Raw genomic sequence first — 19,558 nt, 5'->3', positions numbered from 1 at the left:
CCTATTACAGAAATGACAATCATACCTTGTGGGGATCGATCTCACTTGAATTTGGGTGCCTGTTGGGAGAAAATTATGAGCCAACCTCAACATAACTACTTTCATTTATTTGGGCATTGAAATTGCCATAGTTTCCTCCAAGTTTTCTCCATGCTCTTCTGATCTGAAAAAGCCCCCTTGCCATTTGCACTTTTGTCTCTCCAGAAATTTAGTGTTCTCAAAAAATTATATGCTGATCTCACTGTGTAAACACCATCTTTTGTGTGGGGCCATGAAGCAAAATCTGGACATTCTTCTATACTCAATGGTATGCTAAGAATTTTCTCCGCTATGTCCTCTGGAACAATGTTTCTAACAGTTTCTTCCTTCCAGTTATGTTCCCCTTCAATTATCAAGGAACTCACCATATCATTATCACTTCTAAGGGAAATATGTTGTAGAGTTCTCGGAGTAATGCCAGGGATCCAATTATCTTCATATGTATGTATTTTGTTTCCATCTCTCACCCTCCATAATAGGCCATCCTGCAACACTTTCCTCCCATACATCAGACTGCGCCAAGTATATGAAGATGACCTCGGGCATTTAACTATCCAAAAATCCCCTTCTGGATAGTATCTTCCTTTTAGTACCTTGGCACACAATGAATTAGCATTTGTTAATAGGCGCCAACATTGTTTTCCCAACAAAGCTTGGTTGAAGATTGCCAAGTCTCTAAAGCCCATGCCACCTAAATATTTTGCTGAGGATAACCACTTCCAAGATCTCCAATGCAGTTTCCTTCTCCCATTTTCTACACCACACCAGAAGTTGGAAATAGGCCTTTTCATCTTTTCGCAGACACCAATAGGAATCTAAAAATAACTCATTACATAAGTTGGCATTTCTTGTGCGACTGATTTTAACAGAACTTCTTTCCCAGCCCTTGACAGAGCCCTATCGCTCCATCCATTGAGTTTTTTCCAAAGTCGACCAGTGAGAAAGCTAAAGCTGTTCGTTGGTGATCTTCCCACCCAGGTCGGCATACCAAGATAAGTAGCTTGTAGTGTATCATCTTGGATTTCCATCTTCTGCTTTACCCTTTCCTTTATTTGCTCATTACAAATGGTGACAAAAAATATAGATGATTTTCGAGTATTGATCTTCTGTCCATACCCGTCGCAATAAGTTTGAATAGCTGATTTAAGAGTATCAATACTCCTATCATCTACTTTAGTAAATAACAAGTTGTCATCGGCAAAAAGATGGGAGATAGGAGGGCCATTTCTACCATTGCGAATCCCTTTCAATTCTCCATAAGCTTCCTTTTGCTGCAATAAACAAGATAAGCCTTCAACGCACAACAAGAAAAGGCAGGGGCTAATTGGATCCCCTTGCCTAATGCCTCTAGTGGGTTTAAGATGTTGAGTTAACTCTCCATTAACTTTAACTGCATATTTCACAGAAGTTACACATCTCATTACCATCTCAACCCATTTATCATTAAAGCCCATTTTCAATAATATACCCTTGAGGTAGTTCCACTCCACCCTATCATAGGCCTTTGTCATATTGATTTTAAGTGCAATGAAGGGGTGCTTGACTTTCTGCTTTCTAATTGTGTGGAGACATTCATAAGCTATAAGGACATTATCTTAATTAGTGTTCCTGGCACAAAAGCACTCTGTTGTTCAGAGATTATATCCGGCAAATAAAGTTTGAGTCGATTAGCTATAACTTTGAAAGCAATTTTATATATAACGTTGCACAAACTTATTGCCCGAAAATTAGAGAGCACGTCAGGGGAGTTTACTTTTGGGATTAAGACAATTACCGAATCATTGAAGCCCTCTGGAATTTCTGATCCCGAAAGAAAACCCTTCACTGCTGCACAAACATCTTCTTCTATCAGCTCCCAATGTCTTTGGTAAAATAGAGCAGGGAATCCGTCGGGTCCCGAAGCCTTGGTGGGGCCCATCTGGAATAGTGCGGTCTTGATTTCGTCATTTGTATATTCTCGGCAAAGCGCTTCATTGATTTCTTCATTCACTTTAGGAGGAATTGCTTCCAGTACTGCATCTAATGAGGTACAAGGTTTAGAGGTGAATAAATTAGCATAAAACTCATATACCATACTCTTAATCCCTTCACGGTCTTCGCACCTTGTTCCGTCAGCTCTCTTCAAGAAATTAATTAAATTTGTTCTTCTCCTAGCTGAAGCTGCATGTGCGCCACTTGTCGCAACCTCGGAGTTTTCCCTTTTTTCATAGATCCATTTATTCAAAACATTTTATCTCTTAAACCGTGCGTCCAAATCTTGAACCGCTTTCGCCGTTGGATTCCTCATGTCGAGATCTTCAAAACTAGATCTCATGTTGATAGGTTTTGACGAACTTTTCTTCATGAAAAAAACCGATGAAAAAACCGAACCGGGGACATGAGTTTTTTCCCTTTCTAAAAGAGGCACGCCCGTACCTCTGACGAAATCACAACCATGCCTCTCGCAGAAGCAAAACCGTGCCTCTCGCGGAAGAAAAAAAAACAAAAAACGCATTTTTTCCTCTTTCCGAAAGAGGCACGCCCGTGCCTCTCGCGAAAGCACAACCGTGCCTCTCGCGGAAGAAAAAAACAGAAAATGTGTTTTCTTTTCGTTTCCGAGGAGGCATGACCGTGACTCTTGCGAACGCACAACCGTGCCTCTCGCGAAAGGAAAAAAACAGAAAACACATTTTTTTTCGTTTCCAAGATGCACGGTCGTGCCTCTCGTGAAAGCACAACCGTGCCATAGAAATAGAACCTAGAGCCAGGGCTCCGCCTCCTCCTCCTTCTCCAAGAAAGAAAGTTAGGGTCCGTGCCTCTCGCCGGCGCCGGCGCAGGTCCGCCTCGTCTCCGGTGGCCCTAGGGTCATGGAGGCGCGGTGGATCCTGCCAAGGGCCGGCGGGAGGGCTCCCTTTTTAGTATTTTTTTCAATCTTGTTAGGGTTTGTGTCCTACTCAGGAAGGCAAGACGGCGACGGCTCCCTGAAGATGGAATAAAGTGTTGGAAATATGCCCTAGAGGCAATAATAAAAGTATTATTATATTTCATTGTTCATGATAATTGTCTTTTATTCATGCTATAATTGTATTATCCAGAAATCGTAATACACGTGTGAATACATAGACCTCAATATGTTCCTAGTGAGCCTCTAGTTGACTAGCTCGTTGTGATCAACAGATAGTCATGATTTCCTGGCTATGGACATTGGATGTCGTTGATAACGGGATCACATCATTAGGAGAATGATGTGATGGACAAGACCCAATCCTAAGCATAGCACAAAGGTCGTTTAGTTCGTTTGCTAGAGCTTTGCCAATGTCAAGTATCTCTTCCTTAGACCATGAGATCGTGTAACTCCCGGATACCGTAGGAGTGCCTTGGGTGTATCAAACGTCACAACGTAACTGGGTGACTATAAAGGTGCATTACAGGTATCTCCGAAAGTAGCTGTTGGGTTGTCACGGATCGAGACTGGGATTTGTCACTCCGTATGACGGAGAGGTATCTCTGGGCCCACTCGATAATGCATCATCATAATGAGCTCAAGGTGACCAAAGTGTTGGCCACGAGATCATGCATTACGGTACGAGTAAAGTGACTTGCCGGTAACGAGACTGAACAAGGTATTGGGATACCGACGATCGAGTCTCGGGCAAGTAACGTACCGATTGACAAAGGGAATTGTATACAGGGTTTGATCGAATCCTCGACATCATGGTTCATCCGATGACAACATTGAGAAGCATGTGGGAGCCAACATGGGTATCCAGATCCCGCTGTTGGTTATTGACCGGAGAACGTCTCGGTCATGTCTACATGTCTCCCGAACCTGTAGGGTCTACACACTTAAGGTTCGATGACGCTAGGGTTATAAAGGAAGTTTGTATGTGGTTACCGAATGTTGTTCGGAGTCCCGGATGAGATCCCGGACGTCACGAGGAGTTCCGGAATGGTCCGGAGGTAAAGATTTATATATGGGAAGTCCTATTTTGGCCACCGGAAAATGTTCGGGATTTTTCGGTATTGTACCGGGAAGGTTCTAGAAGGTTCCGGAGTGGGGCCCACCTGCATGGGGGGACCCACATGAACGTGAGTAGTGGGGGAAAGGCCCCACACCCCTGGTCAAGGCGCACCAAGATCCCCCCTTAGAAGGAATAAGATCATATCCCGAAGGGATAAGATCAAGATCCCTAAAAAGGAGGGATAACAATCGGTGGGGAAGGAAATGATGGGATTTCTTTCCTCCCACCTTGGCCAACGCCCCAATGGACTTGGAGGGCAAGAAACCAGCCCCTCCACCCCTATATATAGTGGGGAGGCGCATGGGAGCTTAAGACAAGCCAAGGCGCAGCCCCTCCCCTCCCCAACACCTCTCCTCCTCCGTATATGCTTGGCGAAGCCCTGTCGGAGTACTGCTGCACCAACTACACCACGCCGTCGTGCTGCCGTTGGAGCAATCTTCCTCAACCTCTCCTTCCCCCTTGCTGGATCAAGAAGGAGGAGACGTCTCCCGTCCCGTATGTGTGTTGAACGCGGAGGTGCTGTCCGTTCAGCACTTGGACATCGGTGATCCGAATCACGTTCGAGTACGACTCCATCATCACCATCCCCTTGGCTAGCTTCCGCTCGTGATCTACAAGTGGTATGTAGATGCAAACTCTCTCCCTTGACTCATTGCTTAGATGAACTCATTGATGGATCTTGGTGAAACCGTAGGAAAAATTTTAATTTTCTGCAACGTTCCCCAACAGTGGCATCATGAGCTAGGTCTATGCGTAGTTCTCTTTGCACGAGTAGAACACAATTTTGTTGTGGGCGTGGATTTTGTCATCTTACTTGCCTCTACTAGTCTTTTCTTGCTTCGGCGATATTGTGGGATGAAGCGGCCCGGACCAACCTTACACGTACGCTTACGTGAGACCGGTTCCACCGACTGACATGCACTAGTTGCATAAGGTGGCTGGCGGGTGTCTGTCTCTCCCACTTTAGTTGGAGCGGATTCGATGAAAAGGGCCCTTATGAAGGGTAAATAGAAGTTGACAAAATCACGTTGTGGTTATTCGTAGGTAAGAAAACGTTCTTGCTAGAACCCAATTGCAGCCACGTAAAAGATGCAACAACAATTAGAGGACGTCTAACTTGTTTTTGCAGCGATTGATCATGTGATGTGATATGGCCAGAAGTTGTGATGAATGATGAATTGTGATGTATGAGATCATGTTCTTTGTAATAGGATTCACGACTTGCATGTCGATGAGTATGACAACCGGCAGGAGCCATAGGAGTTGTCTTTATTTTTTGTATGACCTGCGTGTCATTGAAGAACGCCATGTAACTCACTTTACTTTATTGCTAAACGCGTTAGCCATAGAAGTAGAAGTAGTCGTTGGCGTGACAACTTCATGAAGACACGATGATGGAGATCATGATGATGGAGATCATGGTGTCAAGCCGGTGACAAGATGATCATGGAGCCCCGAAGATGAAGATCAATGGAGCTATATGATATTGGCCATATCATGTCACGACTATATAATTGCATGTGATGTTTATTATGTTTATGCATCTTGTTTACTTAGGACGACGGTAGTAAATAAGATGATCCCTTACAAAATTTCAAGAAGTGTTCTCCCCTAACTGTGCACCGTTGCTACAGTTCGTCGCTTCTAAGCACCACGTGATGATCGGGTGTGATGGATTCTTACGTTCACATACAACGGGTGTAAGACAGTTTTACACAGCGAAAACACTTAGGGTTAACTTGACGAGCCTAGCATGTGCAGACATGGCCTTGGAACACGGAGACCGAAAGGTCGAACACGAGTCGTATGGAAGATACGGTCAACATGAGAATGTTCACCGACGATGACTAGTCCGTCTCACGTGATGATCGGACACGGCCTAGTCGACTCGGATCGTGTAACACTTAGATGACTAAAGGGATGTCTAATCTGAGTGGGAGTTCATAATTTGATTAGAACTTAATTATCATGAACTTAGTCTAAAACCTTTGCAAATATGTCTTGTAGATCAAATGGCCAACGCTCATGTCAACATGAACTTCAACGCGTTCCTAGAGAAAACCAAGCTGAAAGATGATGGCAGCAACTATACGGACTGGGTCCGGAACCTGAGGATCATCCTCATAGCTGCCAGGAAACAATATGTCCTAGAAGGACCGCTAGGTGACGCTCCCGTCCCAGAGAACCAAGACATTATGAATGCTTGGCAAACTCGCGCTGATGATTACTCCCTCGTTCAGTGCGGCATGCTTTACAGCTTAGAACCGGGGCTCCAAAAGCGTTTTGAGCATCACGGAGCATATGAGATGTTCGAAGAGCTGAAACTAGTTTTCCAAGCTCATGCCCGGGTCGAGAGATATGATGTCTCCAACAAGTTCTACAGTTGTAAGATGGAGGAAAACAGTTCTGTCAGTGAGCACATCCTGAAGATGTCTGGGTTGCACAACCGTATGACCCAGCTGAACATTAACCTCCCAGATGAGGCGGTCATTGACAGAATCCTCCAGTCGCTCCCACCAAGCTACAAGAGCTTTGTGATGAACTACAACATGCAGGGGATGGAAAAGACCATTCCTGAAGTGTTCTCGATGCTGAAGTCAGCAGAGGCTGAAATCAAGAAAGAACATCAAGTGTTGATGGTCAATAAGACCACTAAGTTCAAGAAGGGCAAGGGTAAGAAGAACTTCAAGAAGGACGGCAAGGAGGTTGCCGCGCCTGGTAAGCCAGTTACCGGGAAGAAGTCAAAGAATGGACCTAAGCCTGAGACTGAGTGCTTTTATTGCAAGGGGAAGGGTCACTGAAAGCGGAACTGCCCCAAATACTTAGCAGATAAGAAGGCCGGCAAAACCAAAGGTATATTTGATATACATGTAATTGATGTGTACCTTACCATTACTCGCAGTAACTCCTGGGTATTTGATACCGGTGCCGTTGCTCATATTTGTAACTCACAGCAGGAGCTGCAGAATAAACGGAGACTGGCGAAGGACGAGGTGACGATGCGCGTCGGGAATGGTTCCAGAGTCGATGTGATCGCCGTCGGCACGCTGCCTCTACATTTACCTACGGAATTAGTTTTGAACCTTAATAATTGTTATTTAGTGCCAAGTTTGAGCATGAACATTGTATCTGGATCTCGTTTAATACGAGATGGCTACTCATTTAAGTCTGAGAATAATGGTTGTTCGATTTATATGAGAGATATGTTTTATGGTCATGCTCCGATGGTCAATGGTTTATTCTTAATGAATCTCGAGCGTAATATTACACATGTTCATAGTGTAGATGCCAAAAGATGTAAAGTTGATAACGATAGTCCCACATACTTGTGGCACTGCCGCCTTGGTCACATTGGTGTCAAGCGCATGAAGAAGCTCCATGCCAATGGACTTTTAGAGTCTCTTGATTATGAATCGTTTGACACGTGCGAACCATGCCTCATGGGCAAGATGACCAAGACTCCGTTCTCCGGAACAATGGAGCGAGCAACCAACTTATTGGAAATCATACATACCGATGTGTGCGGTCCAATGAGCGTTGAGGCTCGTGGAGGATATCGTTATGTTCTCACTCTCACTGATGACTTAAGTAGATATGGGTATGTCTACTTAATGAAACACAAGTCTGAGACCTTTGAAAAGTTCAAGGAATTTCAGAATGAGGTGGAGAATCAACGTGACCGAAAGATAAAGTGCCTACGATCAGATCGTGGAGGAGAATATTTAAGTCACGAATTTGGCACACACTTAAGGAAATGTGGAATCGTTTCACAACTCACGCCGCCTGGAACACCTCAGCGAAACGGTGTGTCCGAACGTCGTAATCGCACTCTATTGGATATGGTGCGGTCTATGATGTCTCTTACTGATTTACCGCTATCATTTTGGGGATACGCTCTAGAGACAGCTACATTCACTTTAAATAGGGCACCGTCTAAATCCGTTGAGACGACACCGTATGAATTATGGTTTGGGAAGAAACCTAAGCTGTCGTTTCTAAAAGTTTGGGGATGCGATGCTTATGTCAAGAAACTTCAACCTGAAAAGCTCGAACCCAAGTCGGAAAAATGCGTCTTCATAGGATACCCTAAGGAAACTGTCGGGTATACCTTCTACTTAAGATCCGAGGGAAAAATCTTTGTTGCCAAGAACGGATGCTTTCTGGAAAAAGAGTTTCTCTCGAAAGAAGTAAGTGGGAGGAAAGTAGAACTCGATGAAGTACTACCTCTCGAACGGGAAAGTGGTGCAGCTCAGGAAAATGTTCCTGTGATGCCCACACCAACTGAAGAGGAAACCAATAATGATGATCAAGGTACTTCGGATCAAGTTGCTACTGAACTTCGTAGGTCCACAAGGACACGTTCCGCACCAGAGTGGTACGGCAACCCCGTCCTGGAAATCATGTTGTTAGACAACGGTGAACCTTCGAACTATGAAGAAGCGATGGCGGGCCCAGATTCCAACAAATGGCTTGAAGCCATGAAATCCGAGATAGAATCCATGTATGAAAACAAAGTATGGACTTTGACAGACTTGCCCGATGATCGGCGAGCGATAGAAAACAAATGGATCTTTAAGAAGAAGACAGACGCGGATGGTAATGTCACCATCTATAAAGCTCGACTTGTCGCTAAGGGTTATCGACAGGTTCAAGGGATTGACTACGACGAGACATTCTCTCCCGTAGCGAAGCTAAAGTCCGTCCGAATCATGTTAGCAATTGCCGCATACTATGATTATGAGATATGGCAGATGGACGTCAAAACAGCATTCCTTAACGGGCATCTTAAGGAAGAACTGTATATGATGCAGCCGGAAGGTTTTGTCGATCCTAAGAACGCTAACAAAGTATGCAAGCTCCAGCGATCCATTTATGGGCTGGTGCAAGCATCTCGGAGTTGGAATATTCGCTTTGATGAGATGATCAAAGCGTTTGGGTTTATGCAGACTTATGGAGAAGCCTGCGTTTACAAGAAAGTGAGTGGGAGCTCTGTAGCATTTCTCATATTATATGTAGATGACATACTCTTGATGGGAAATAATATAGAATTTCTGGACAGCATTAAGGCCTACTTGAATAAGTGTTTTTCAATGAAGGACCTTGGAGAAGTTGCTTACATATTAGGCATCAAGATCTATAGAGATAGATCGAGACGCCTCATAGGTCTTTCACAAAGCACATACCTTGATCAGATTTTGAAGAGGTTCAAAATGGATCAGTCCAAGAAGGGGTTCTTGCCTATGTTACAAGGTGTGAGATTGAGCTCGGCTCAGTCACCGACCACGGCAAAAGATAAAGAAGAGATGAGTGTCATCCCCTATGCTTCAGCCATAGGATCTATTATGTATGCCATGCTATGTACCAGACCTGATGTAAACCTTGCCGTGAGTTTGGTAGCTAGATACCAAAGTAATCCCGGCAAGGAACACTGGACAACAGTCAAGAATATCCTGAAGTTCCTGAAAAGGACAAAGGACATGTTTCTCGTTTATGGAGGAGACGAAGAGCTTGTCGTAAAGGGTTACGTCGACGCTAGCTTCGACTCAGATCCGGATGACTCTAAGTCACAAACCGGATACGTGTATATGTTGAATGGTGGAGCAGTAAGCTGGTGCAGCTGCAAGCAGAGCGTCGTGGCGGGATCTACGTGTGAAGCGGAGTACATGGCAGCCTCGGAGGCAGCACATGAAGCGATTTGGGTGAAGGAGTTCATCACCGACCTAGGAGTCATACCCAATGCGTCGGGGCCAATCAAACTCTTCTATAACAACACTGGAGCTATTGCCCTTGCCAAGGAGCCCAGGTTTCACAAGAAGACCAGGCACATCAAGCGTCATTTCAACTCCATCCGTGAAAATGTTCAAGATGGAGACATAGAAATTTGCAAAGTACATACGGATCTGAATGTCGCAGATCCGTTGACTAAACCTCTCTCGCGAGCTAAACATGATCAACACCAGAACTCTATGGGTGTTCGATTCATCACAATGTAACTAGATTGGTGACTCTAGTGCAAGTGGGAGACTGTTGGAAATATGCCCTAGAGGCAATAATAAAAGTATTATTATATTTCATTGTTCATGATAATTGTCTTTTATTCATGCTATAACTGTATTATCCGGAAATCGTAATACACGTGTGAATACATAGACCTCAATATGTCCCTAGTGAGCCTCTAGTTGACTAGCTCGTTGTGATCAACAGATAATCATGATTTCCTGGCTATGGACATTGGATGTCGTTGATAACGGGATCACATCATTAGGAGAATGATGTGATGGACAAGACCCAATCCTAAGCATAGCACAAAGGTCGTTTAGTTCGTTTGCTAGAGCTTTGCCAATGTCAAGTATCTCTTCCTTAGACCATGAGATCGTGTAACTCCCGGATACCGTAGGAATGCCTTGGGTGTATCAAACGTCACAACGTAACTGGGTGACTATAAAGGTGCATTACAGGTATCTCCGAAAGTAGCTGTTGGGTTGACACGGGTCGAGACTGGGATTTGTCACTCCGTATGACGGAGAGGTATCTCTGGGCCCACTCGGTAATGCATCATCATAATGAGCTCAAGGTGACCAAAGTGTTGGCCACGAGATCATGCATTACGGTACGAGTAAAGTGACTTGCCGGTAACGAGACTGAACAAGGTATTGGGATACCGACGATCGAGTCTCGGGCAAGTAACGTACCGATTGACAAAGGGAATTGTATACAGGGTTTGATCGAATCCTCGACATCGTGGTTCATCCGATGACAACATCGAGAAGCATGTGGGAGCCAACATGGGTAACCAGATCCCGCTGTTGGTTATTGACCGGAGAACGTCTCGGTCATGTCTACATGTCTCCCGAACCCGTAGGGTCTACACACTTAAGGTTCGATGACGCTAGGGTTATAAAGGAAGTTTGTATGTGGTTACCGAATGTTGTTCGGAGTCCCGGATGAGATCCCGGACGTCATGAGGAGTTCCGGAATGGTCCGGAGGTAAAGATTTATATATGGGAAGTCCTATTTTGGCCACCGGAAAATGTTCGGGATTTTTCGGTATTGTACCGGGAAGGTTCTAGAAGGTTCCGGAGTGGGGCCCACCTGCATGGGGGGACCCACATGAACGTGAGTAGTGGGGGAAAGGCCCCACACCCCTGGTCAAGGCGCACCAAGATCCCCCCTTAGAAGGAATAAGATCATATCCCGAAGGGATAAGATCAAGATCCCTAAAAAGGAGGGATAACAATCGGTGGGGAAGGAAATGATGGGATTTCTTTCCTCCCACCTTGGCCAACGCCCCAATGGACTTGGAGGGCAAGAAACCAGCCCCTCCACCCCTATATATAGTGGGGAGGCGCATGGGAGCTTAAGACAAGCCAAGGCGCAGCCCCTCCCCTCCCCAACACCTCTCCTCCTCCGTATATGCTTGGCGAAGCCCTGTCGGAGTACTGCTGCACCAACTACACCACGCCGTCGTGCTGCCGTTGGAGCAATCTTCCTCAACCTCTCCTTCCCCCTTGCTGGATCAAGAAGGAGGAGACGTCTCCCGTCCCGTACATGTGTTGAACGCGGAGGTGCTGTCCGTTCAGCACTTGGACATCGGTGATCCGAATCATGTTCGAGTACGACTCCATCATCACCATCCCCTTGGCTAGCTTCCGCTCGTGATCTACAAGTGGTATGTAGATGCAAACTATCTCCCTTGACTTGTTGCTTAGATGAACTCATAGATGGATCTTGGTGAAACCGTAGGAAAAATTTTAATTTTCTGCAACGTTCCCCAACATAAAGGTCTCCCCGCTTAGCCCCCGTTCCGGTGGTGCGTCTAGCATCGTTGGTGGGCGTGTGGAGGTGTGTCTCCGACAGATCTAACTTTGGTGGATTTGCTCGGATCTTGTCGTTGTTCGTCTGCGTTCGTGTGTCTTCGGTTTGGATCCTTCCGATCTACATTATTTTTCATCGGCGGCGGTTGCTGTTCTGGGGTGCTGGTCCTATGGGGCCTTAGCACGACGACTTCCCGACTGTCTACTACAACAAGTTGTGCCCGGCTCCGGCGATGGAGGGATGATGACGACGGCGCGCCTCCGGCTCGCTTCGGTGCTTGTAATCGTCGCTAGGTTGTCTACGAATCTGGATGTAATTTTTATTTCTGATATTCGTTGTACTGCCATGATTGAAGATGAATAGATTGGAAGTTTTTCCGCAAAAAAAGCACAACCATGCCTCTCGCGAAAACAAAACCGTGACTCTCGCGGAAAAAATGCGTTTTTTTGCTCAAAAATAATTTTTTTCGAATTTTTTTTGGTCGAAAAGCTATGGAAGACCGGTGGAAAGCCAAAACGTCAGAAAAAACCCGAAAAAAATCATTTAAAAAGCCGAAAGCGCGTGCCAAAAAAAAATCAAAATCCAAAAAAAGCGCGACACGTGGCGAATGGCTGAAAGCGCGACAAGTGACGCTGATCGTTGCGAGGCTCCCGAAGGAGCGCTCGTTAATTAGTTGCTTCCTATTGGGTCCTATTTTCACTCGAGTCAATTGTTTTTCACTGCACTATTTTCATGATGGGTTGTATGTACGAACCAGGCTTTGGGCCAGTGGCATCGGTGTCAATTGACCCGGCTCCAATACTGTAGCTCCTGTTGGCGCCGCCTCCTCGCAGCGCCGTTCTTCTTTCTCTCATCTCTCATGAACACACACCATGAAGAAACTCTACACAGACACACACACACACACAACCAAGAAGAAGACCGGCTGTTACTTTGCACGAGAGACCCTTCTCTTTGGTGGAATAAGAGACTACATTGTGTTTTTTCCAGCCCTCTTGGCTCCGCCTTTTCATTGCTCCAACACAACACTTATATACAAAGGACCCAGCCACCTATGTCATGCACCCACGCACTAACCAGGCGCCATTCCCGGCCACTAACACCACGCACACGCACCACTAACAGCATGCAGCGCTGCCCACTATTCCTCAACGGCCGCATACAACCCGGCCGAGTCCAGCTACCAACTCATGCATGCAAACTAACTCAGCCTATTCTCTTGACTAATACTTATCTTAACTACCATGCATCTCTAGTACTAACGTGGCATGCAACGCACACATCACGGTACACTTGGACGTGTACAACACATGTCAAGATTAATCCTAACAGCTCCGTCCCTCCCGCCATTGGCCATTGGAACGGCAGACAGAAGGATGGCAAATTTACAGGCTCGTCGGTGAAGCACCGTCAAGTTTACAGTAGTCCCAAAAATACCTTGGAGACTTTGTAAACCCAGACCAGAAGGTACTAGAAACTAAAACTCGGGTGAAGAAACTTGTAGAAAGCTCTGCCCGCTGCCGCCCACTGATTAACGGCGGGAATCGCTTATCAGCATAAACATGGCAAAGACGTTGCTTTCATCTGGAGAGATCCCATGCTTTCTCCACGCCTCCACTCCATTCCATTCCTCCCTCTCCTTCCTTCCTTCCTTCCTGCTGTCCACCCTTTTCTTCTCCCCGACTTCTACAAAACCGCGCTCCATGCCTCTCCAAACCAACCAGAGCTCCTTTGTTCCATCCAGGCATCAAGAAAGAGACGGAGAAAGGCACACGTTGGGTGCGTGACCATGTCGGCGGCGGCGGCAACAGGGCCGGTGGTGGACGCGGAGTACGTGGCCGAGATCGGGAGGGCGCGCCGGGACCTCCGCGCGCTCATCGCCAGCAAGAGCTGCGCCCCCATCATGCTCCGCCTCGCGTGAGTTCCTCATCCCCATTTTCTCGCCTGAGCAATGCACGTTTTGTAGCTTAACGACGGCGGTGATCATGGTGCGTGCGTGCAGATGGCATGACGCCGGCACCTACGACAAGAACACCAACACCGGAGGCCCCGACGGCTCCATCAGGTTCCCGGAGGAGCTCAGCCACGCCGCGAATGCAGGGCTCAAGATCGCCGTCGACCTTCTTGGTCAGCACTGTCAGACTTGGTTTTGGCTGTTCAGAGTTTCGTTTCTGACCCAATTAAGCCTGCCAAACTGAATTTAAACATGATGAATACCTGTGGTGCAGAGCCGATTAAGCAGAAGCACCCCAAGATCACGTACGCCGACCTGTACCAGCTCGCCGGAGTCGTGGCCGTCGAGGTCACCGGCGGACCAACCATAGATTTCGTTCCTGGCAGGAGGGTGAGTTCATGAAAGCAGCAGCAACATTTGCTCTATTAATTGTCGAGAAAAAACATCAGTTCATTACCATAGCAACCATGTATCGCAGGATTCTTCAGTTGCCATTGAGGAAGGACGCTTGCCAGATGCTAAGCAAGGTAATCAACTTACAAAAATATCTACTCTAGATTCCAGTGGCACATTGTTTCTCTTCGTGAATGAAATGTGGGATGCAACCAAAATAACAGTTTCAACTAATGCGCTTGAATTAGAGTTTGCTTTCAACAGTCAGTGGCAAATTGCTTATGTTTATCATGTGACCAGGTGCTTCACACCTCAGGGAAGTTTTCTACCGAATGGGCTTGACCGACAAGGACATAGTAGCACTCTCGGGTGGCCATACTCTGGTAATATCTCAACGCCTTCTTTTTCGTATTCAGATTCAGATCAGTGTTCATTAATCATAATTCATATTCTTGTTTTGCAATGTACATTATTTTTAGGGGAAAGCTCGTCCGGATAGATCGGGATTTGACGGCGCTTGGACAAAAGATCCTCTCAAGTTCGACAACTCCTACTTCATGTGAGCACAATCATACCATGTTCATAGACTGCGCTTCAGCTTATAACATTTTAAATATTTGTAGAACCAACAGTTCACCACAACCTTGTCATCACTTGACTTCGTCTGCTGTATATGCTACAGTGAGCTTCTGAAAGGGGACTCTAATGGGCTACTGAAGCTGCCTACAGACAAGGTTCTCGTGGAGGACGCCGATTTTCGTCGCTTCGTTGAATTATACGCAAAGGTAAAACAGAGTTCAGTTAAGAATATCTCCAATCCATGTGCTACATTCATCTTGCTTAGCGTGTGGGATATTATGTTTCGCGCAGGATGAGGATGCCTTCTTCAGGGACTATGCCGAGTCGCACAAGAAGCTTTCCGAGCTCGGGTTCACGCCTTCTCGCGCTACTCTACTGGCGTGGGGGTGCAGAGACAAAGCCAAGAGGGCTGTCACGAGAACTACCACTGTCTTTGCGGTTGCGGTTGCCGTCATCGCCTGCGCTTACATCTGTGAATCCAAGAGGAGGCTCAGTGGTTAGGCTGCAAGTCTCCATGTGCAGATAACTGAAAATTCAGTGATGGGTTCTGAAGACCAAAGTTAAATCTAACATTGAGATGTTGTTCAGTCGTATTTGTAACTAATGTGCTGATACAGTGATGAGAATGCGTGCTACTATCTATCATCTATGTAACATTGTGTAGTTGTACGTGAAATAATGGAAAATACAGTGGTTGTCGATCGTGCAAGTTTCTACGGGAGTTCCACGGAGTTCTCAAGTGGTAGAAATAATATTTGGCAATGAATAAGCCTCGTGTCACAATCGACAACCACTGTAATCTTTGGCAATGAATAATCCGGTAATCTTTCCCAAGTTCACAAGTGAGCATTTTTTGGGAGAAGAACTCGCATGAAAAGTAAAGAGAAGGGAGTAGGTAGATTAGGGTCTCATTTCCTGAAATTATGTTCAGCATGCAAAGAAAAATGACAGTGTGTGTTCGGAAAAATGTTCAACGTGTATTAAAAGATGTTCATCTTTTTTTCTAAAATATTCAAGGTGCATCTGAAAAAAGTTTACGTTAACATGTACTCCAAAAATGTTCACATGTTTCATAAACATGTTCATGATATTTCATAAAAGTATAAAATGTAAACAACTGTCCACATAATTTATAAATATTTTTATGACCATTTAAAAAAGATGTTTATGCATTCAAAAAATATCTTCGTGACATCTTTAAAAAATAACAACACAATGTAAAAAAGTTTAGTATCATCCAAAAAATGTCCAACATGTATTTTAAAATGTTGAACACTTTAAAAAAACATTCAAACATGTATTTAAAAAAAAATGTTCAGTGTGTATTTGAAACAATATTCAACATGTATCAACAAATGTTACACGTGTATACAAAAAGTGTACAACATGTACTAAAAAACAAAGTCAACATGTATTTGAAATTAATAAATGATACAAAACACATTGAAACAAAACAAGGAAGAAAACACACAAAATGTTCTAAAATCGGTCCATAGAATCATCCCAAAACCGTTCCATGGAGCTACATTGTTGGGCCAGCCCGTTTATTGGAACACCAGAGGCGAGGTGGTTTTTTTTTTTTGCGAAAGTTGAAACCCATTCTTGGGCCAAGGCTGCTACTTCGCTTTCCCCCGGGCGCCACGTGCGGCTTTCTGTCTTGCCCGATATCATTTGTATTCCTATGAACATTGCTTAATAAAGGTCTACAGTTAAAAAAAAGGTCCTTTGCACTAGTTTTTTTTGCTCGATTTTTTTTGCTTCCTTTGTCTTAGAGTTTACAGATTTAAAAAAATGAGAAATCAAAACATTTTTATGTGTTTACAGATTCTTTTACAGGCTCCCTCGTTCGTTCAGCAGTTGACCCTTGATCATTGAAATTTCTAAATTTGAATAAAATCAGGAATTTAAAAAGTTTACCAATTTTGAAAAAGATTATCAATTTTTAAAAAATATCTTCAAAATTTAAAAACGTTCATCAATTTTAAAAAGTGGACAAACTTAAAAAAAATTCATTGATTTTGAAAAAAGTTCAGCAATTTTGTAAAAAAATTCTCAAATTTTAAAACGTTCACCTGTTTTGAAAAAGTTCATCGATTTTGAAAAAACATCAATTTTGAAAAAAATTCAACGATGTTGAAATTTTTTCATGCATTTTGAAAAAAGAAAAGAGAAAAAAACTGTATACCTTTTAGTCAGCTGGCCATGTAGCATCGATGGAGGTTGGGGGTGCGCCCGTTTTTGCCGATGCCTTGAACCGGCGCAATGGGCGTCGAATAGGATTTGGCTGGGATACAACTGAGGGGAAGAGGAAGAGCAACATACCCTAACTCATTAAGGATAGACACACCCAGTCAGCCACGCACAAGGTATTTTCCAAGGTTCCTCCTATTCCACGTTAAACATGCGGAATAGCGAGGTAAGGCCTTTCCTATTTGACGCTCTCTCCGAAGAGATGTCCGCTGGCCCAAGCATTCTTTTTCTTGTTTAGTAAATTTTGGAAGGAAGTACAGCTTATGCATGCATGCCAAAAATTACAAATGCTAGCTGAATGAAACCCATTGGAAGCTAATCTTTGTTTAATATCACATGAAGCTAATCTTCGTCCAATTTGCATGCATTGTGTGCCAAAGGACCAAAATGAATTTATAGGGATGAGCTCATGTATTGTCTAAAAAGGGACAAGCTCGACTCACTTGTTTTGCGCCGCTGGTACATTTTTTTAGTCCCCCCCCCCCCCCCTTAAAGGTTCTAGCGCTTCAAAATTAAGTGGCTCCTATCTGTTGACTGAATCATGTCGTATTTCTCGAGCAACATGTGTGGATGCATGATCCCTTGCAAGTATTTTTAGTTTTAGGTTGCATGCAGTGGCCTTTGGTGCGTGATTATAGACCATGAATAGTTTAGGATGTGCATTTGTTGAACCCTTATAAAAGGAAGTGAAGAATGAATCGAGAGCCAGTTAAGTGGGATAGAAGTTGCATGTCCATCTTCTTGCCAATGTTCAACCCGTCGCGTGTGTTGGAGTGTAGTGGCATCCACCGGTTCAAGTTAGTGATTTGATCCGAGACTAACATCCAAGGCTCTTGGATCGTGCCTAGCTTCTGCATCAGCTTGATTAGCATTATGAGGGCTACAATGTTAGCAACTTCTTCATCCATGTTGACATGATCGATTGATGTGCACCTTTCCTTCTTCAACACATTCAGCAATGAAGTAAAATCTCGTGTCTATGTGTTTGCTCCGGTCATGGTGAACTGGATTCTGGCACAACGCAATTGTTGATTTGTTGTCCAGTCCCAGCTTGATCGTCCTTGTTTACATGCTCTTCAGGTCCGAAAAGGAGTCACTAAGGCATAGGCCTTGGCACACCGCGGTCGCTGCTTCTATTCTGCCTTGCAAGATAAAAATGTGTCATGATATTCTATCCATGTGTTAACATGTTATTTTCATGTGAGGCGAAATACTTTGAGGCAGCGGCAGCAGATGGCCACGACATAGCTCTGTCGAATCCTTGCAGACATGCAGGGCATACACCATGAGCAAAGGAAGGTCACACCATTTGTGGGCAATAACTCCGCGGTTGCACTGTCCAAGAAACCTATCCACCATGATCGGAGCAAACACATTGACATCAGATCTCATTTTCGATGACAGAAAGGTTATCGAACTTGTTCAGTACGGACAAACAACTTGTGACATTGTAACGAGGTGTGCATCAGATCAAGCTATTGCAGATGTTGGCTAGGTGCAATCACTGTGAAGCCATGTGGCCATGATTGGAGGTGATTTGTCGAACTTAATCTACGCGGCTGGATCAGCCATGTTAATATTTCTTGAAAAAATATGTTGGTATTTATGTTATCTGTGATAATTGATATCGCGGAGCATGCATTCTATAGGTTATGGACCAGACCCATGGGAAGAAGAAGCTTAATATAGGATCTAATTGCTCTTATCCATTTTTTGTATATTTCCGTTGACAGGTTAGAGTGTGTGATTTAAGACTATCAGTAGAAACATCAAGAAAAACTGAGGATCCTGTATTTCTTCCCATTTTTGCATTTTTGCCTTCTTCCTCTCCCCAATAGGCAACTGCATAATTCCTCCTCAACACATAGCGGTGCCTTCTTTCATCCTCGGCTGTGTATCAACTGCGCCGGTCATGCTAAACTAAATATCTCTCGTCTTATCTAAATATCTCTCGTCTTTGATAATTAATTTTATTCTTGGCTTCCCTAGGTCTGTGACAGGAGCTCGGACATGGTGATGCAGACTATACAATGACATGGTTGGTGGTAGTGGTACAAAGATACCATGGTTTGCACTTGACAGGTCACTCATATGGGGGCATGAACAGAAGTACTCAAATAAAGCATGTAAAATGTCATCAGAAATGGCATCCGGCTGGTTTAATTTAGGATGAGTATAGAAATGTAAATAGCGTGCACGTAACTTAGTCTTTGTTTCCTCGGGCTGAGGAACCCTTCTCTTCTGCTCATTGGCACCCGCCACTACGCACTAGCATGCATGTAGTCGCGGATTGCCAACCTCTTGTATTCCGCTCTTTCTATCAGTGAAATGATAAGACACATGGCATGTTCGCAAAAGAAAAAAAATGTAAATAGCAGAGAGAACAGTCGAGAAAGGTTTGCTTGAGCAATGCCATCTTTACCAAAAAGATTTGTTCATTGGGTTTGCTAATTTACAATTGCTGATCTCAACCTTCACAAGCCATGGACATGTTTAAACATGCGAGACACACATGCATTTTCCCCAG

General features: G+C 44.6%; 1 protein-coding gene across 1 annotated transcript; it reads left to right on the top strand.

The window, feature by feature from the left end:
• The first annotated feature begins 13,489 nt into the window (after positions 1-13,489).
• Positions 13,490-15,490, top strand: LOC123043447 (probable L-ascorbate peroxidase 3, peroxisomal). The gene is made up of 8 exons (XM_044465897.1): positions 13,490-13,772; positions 13,858-13,982; positions 14,084-14,199; positions 14,288-14,336; positions 14,503-14,585; positions 14,682-14,761; positions 14,885-14,987; positions 15,073-15,490. Exons 1-8 carry the CDS (start codon positions 13,645-13,647, stop codon positions 15,280-15,282), a joined length of 894 nt encoding a protein of 297 aa, XP_044321832.1. The 5' UTR covers positions 13,490-13,644; the 3' UTR covers positions 15,283-15,490.
• The last annotated feature ends 4,068 nt before the right edge of the window (positions 15,491-19,558 follow it).

The sequence above is a fragment of the Triticum aestivum genome, chromosome 2B, assembly GCF_018294505.1.
Source record: "Triticum aestivum cultivar Chinese Spring chromosome 2B, IWGSC CS RefSeq v2.1, whole genome shotgun sequence".
NCBI classification, from domain to species: domain Eukaryota; kingdom Viridiplantae; phylum Streptophyta; class Magnoliopsida; order Poales; family Poaceae; genus Triticum; species Triticum aestivum.
This window is presented reverse-complemented; position numbering and strand designations above follow the sequence as displayed.